This window comes from Vigna radiata, chromosome 5, assembly GCF_000741045.1.
Source record: "Vigna radiata var. radiata cultivar VC1973A chromosome 5, Vradiata_ver6, whole genome shotgun sequence".
Lineage (NCBI taxonomy): Eukaryota > Viridiplantae > Streptophyta > Magnoliopsida > Fabales > Fabaceae > Vigna > Vigna radiata.
The window spans coordinates 7,324,257-7,327,885 of NC_028355.1; the positions used below are offsets into that span (position 1 = coordinate 7,324,257).

The 3,629-nt window shown below is 39.6% G+C and overlaps 1 protein-coding gene across 1 annotated transcript; it reads left to right on the plus strand.

Annotated features, from left to right (window-relative positions):
- Positions 1 to 319: 319 nt before the first annotated feature.
- On the plus strand, positions 320 to 3,629 carry LOC106762794 (plant intracellular Ras-group-related LRR protein 9). The gene is made up of 3 exons (XM_014646861.2): positions 320 to 1,267; positions 2,158 to 2,324; positions 2,743 to 3,629. Exons 1-3 carry the CDS (start codon positions 551 to 553, stop codon positions 3,377 to 3,379), a joined length of 1,521 nt encoding a protein of 506 aa, XP_014502347.1. The 5' UTR covers positions 320 to 550; the 3' UTR covers positions 3,380 to 3,629.

Consider the following 3,629-nt stretch of genomic DNA (forward strand, 5'->3'; position numbering starts at 1 on the left):
GTAAGTGGATATCGTTAACTGACGTTTATATGGACGTCGGTTCTGACGAATTTCGACGTCCCATAGACATCACCCGTATAGACGTCGATTGTGAAAGTGACGTTAAAGCCCAAATTAAGTGATATTAAACAACGTTTTTGCTAAAGTGGTTATAATCATCATTTTCTTAAAAAAAAAAAAGAAAATCTTTTATTTTTATTTGTTGATCTTTTCAAACTTCAAGAGACCACTTATACCTTATTTTATTAATGTAAAAATGAATTAAATATGTAAAAAAAAAAAAATCATATTCTGTTTGGTTTGGACCTAAAAAGACGAAAGGAAGAAAGAAAGAAGAGAAAAAGAAGACGGGAGTGAACTCAGTTGTAGCAGATTCCATTCTGAACTTTAACTTAAGTGCAGCAATGAAATCAGAAGTCACTGTCCAATTCCTAATTATAACTAAACCAAACAAAATTCCAAGGACGATATTCTCAACGCTGCATTGAATCGATTCCAATTTATCCAAACTCATCACAAATTCTCTCAATTCCCAACTCTCTCTCACGCCATGGATCCAAACCCTCGAACCTTTCCCATCCTCTCCTATGTCATCTCGCGCCTCCCTTCTCTCACTCCCAGACCACCCGCCGCCGACGCCAACTCCCACTCCGACCACTTCGACCTCGAGCAGCCGCGGGCCCCGGAGATCGTCGGCCAAATGCCGCACCTCGCCGACCCGGACCTCATGGCCTCCATGGGCCGGGCCGTATCTCAGGTGGTCCAGGCCCGAACGGTCCTGAACCTCATCGGGGAGCGGCCCACGCACGAGGAAGTCGACAGCGCCAGGGCCAGGCTGGCGGAGATCGAGGCCCAGCTGTCCCACGAACTGGAGGAGATCGTGCTCCAGGCCCGGCCCCCGGAGATGGAGATTCACGGGTGGCGGGCCCACCAGGCCGAGAAGGAGAGGGAGTGCCGGGAGCGGGCGGAGACGGAGAAGCGAATCTGGAAATCGGTGCTGCAGTTGGACGAGATGCACGAGGCGTACGAGAAGCTTCTGAAGGACGCGGAGAAGCGGTTGGTGAAAATGTACGAGTCGAAGGAAGATGGTGATGGCGATGTTGTTGGCGACGAAGTGAATGAAGAGGTTGTGGGAATTCTTCAAGAGGCCTATGGCAAGGGAATGGAACGCGTCAATCTTTCTGGACGCCAATTGAAACTCTTGCCTGAGGCATTTGGTCGAATTCCTGGCTTGCTCGTCTTTGATCTTTCTGCCAATCAACTCTCGGTCACTACTACTTCCACTTTTCTTACCTTTAATGCCTTTTCTTTGTTTTTAACCGTTTTCAAACACGCTAATAATAGTCTCGCCCTTCTATTTTTATCATAGAACATGATAAATCAATTAGATAAATTTATCTATCAGGCCCTGTGAGAAGAAAATCAAAATGTAAAATTTTTTTAGTTTCTTTTTAAATGGAGAAACCCATGCAAATGTTTGTGGAAAAGTTTATTCCTGTTCCTAGTCTTTTTCGTTTAAGCTGGTAGGTGACATGTGTTGTTAAGGAATTCAAGGTGGTTTGGAAAAGAAGTCGTACATAGAGTAAAAATTATTAAAATGAACAATAAGTGTAAGCACCCATAAACCTATTGAAATAAGATTTTCAATGTGATGTCTTCGTCTTTTATGAGTTTGTTAGTTTATTGGTACAGAAGTTTTCCAATGTCTCCCTCGGAAAACCTAACATGTCTTTTTACAAAAGTTGAGTAAAGCTTGTTCATCTCTCACGATGTTCTAGAGATCTAGATCTACATGCTATAAAAATTTATAGTTAATGTTACCTCTTATTTTGAATATGAGTGTGTATGTTTCGTGGTTTACCATGGATATGCTTAAAATCATGCCGCGATACTGGTTTGGCTCAATGATTTAGAACCTTAATAGAAAATAAGAAGTTAAAATAAGCTTAATACTTCAATTTTTATAATAGCTCTTTTTAACTTTTTCAAAAGTTAATTTTAACGTTTGCATAAGTTATTTTAACTTGTTATTAGAAAAACTTGATTTATTTTTATGTTTTTAATTTTTTCTTCTATAAGCACTTATTTAGAAGTTTGTCCAAACGAGTTTTTTTACTGCTTCGCATACATACTAATAAATATTCGGTGCATCAATAGGCTATTCCTGATTCAATAGCTGGATTGCAAAACCTTGAGGAGCTTAATCTTTCTTCAAATCTTTTGGAGTCTCTGCCGGATTCAATTGGGTTATTACAAAAGTTGAAATTGCTCAATGTCTCTGGAAACAAGCTGTCTGCGCTTCCTGATACCATCTGTCACTGCAGGTAAGTTAGAAATTCATTAGAGTAACACTATGTTATGGTCACCAATTTTTCTAACCTTGTGGTTTGGTATCTATGCAAACTTTAGAGCTGCATATGCTTCCTTTTTAAGCCATAACAGACCACCAGTCTGACAAGAATAGTGAAATAGGACCAGTTATGATCAAAATCTGTTTTTTTTTTTTTTAATTCAAATTTGTTGGAGTGCCTTATATCAAGTTTATATGGATTTTGACATTTTATTTCTGCGTCTTTCTCCGTTTTACATCTGTTAAAGTATCTCCCTCTGTTCTTGTTTATGCGAATGTCATCTCGTTTTTCAAAACCCATAACAGAAATCATACTGGAGTCATTGAGGAATTTGTTTAAACTATAAAATATGTGATTGATTGATTGATCTCCTATCATATTGAATGATCAGGTCATTGGTTGAGTTGGATGTAAGCTTTAACAATCTATCATATTTGCCAACAAACATCGGATATGAATTACCGAACTTGCAGAAACTCCTGATTCAGTTGAACAAGATTCGATCTCTTCCCTCATCGATCTGTGAGTTGAAGTCCTTGCGCTATTTAGATGCTCATTTTAATGAGCTGCATGGGCTTCCCATTGCAATCGGGAGACTGACTAATCTTGAGGTTCTCAACCTGAGCAGTAACTTTAGTGACCTCAAAGAACTACCAGAGACATTTGGTGATTTGACTAACCTCAGGGAATTGGATCTCAGCAATAATCAGATCCATGCACTTCCTGATACATTTGGGCGGCTTGATAATTTGACCAAGCTAAACTTGGAGCAGAATCCTCTTGAATTGCCACCAATGGAGATTGTAAATCAAGGTGTTGAAGCCGTAAAGAGCTTTATGGCGAAGAGGTGGCTTGATATATTGTTGGAGGAGGAGAGGAAAAACAGCCAAGAAATGCAAGAACAAGAACAGGGTGGTTGGTTAACACGAAGCACCTCTTGGTTGAAGAATGTTTCTGGAAACGTAATTGGGTATATTGGAACTGCCGGTGGAACTCCCAGAGATGCATATCTTGATCAGCAGCTATGAGGCGAAGATCCAACACATTGTAACTTTCTTACTTGTATTCTGGAGAAATAATGTAACATACTATGTGCTGCTAAGCAACACTTCCTTTTTTTCTCTGCCCCACCAAAAATAGCGTGGGTTGCTTTGCTTACAGGTATTTTTGTTTTGCTGGATGACAAATGCCAGTGGTTAATTTTCTTTCCCAAACATTTTTATATAATTGATAGGAACAAATGAAATGGTTTAGAACTTCGTCTTCTTAGAAGGTAAA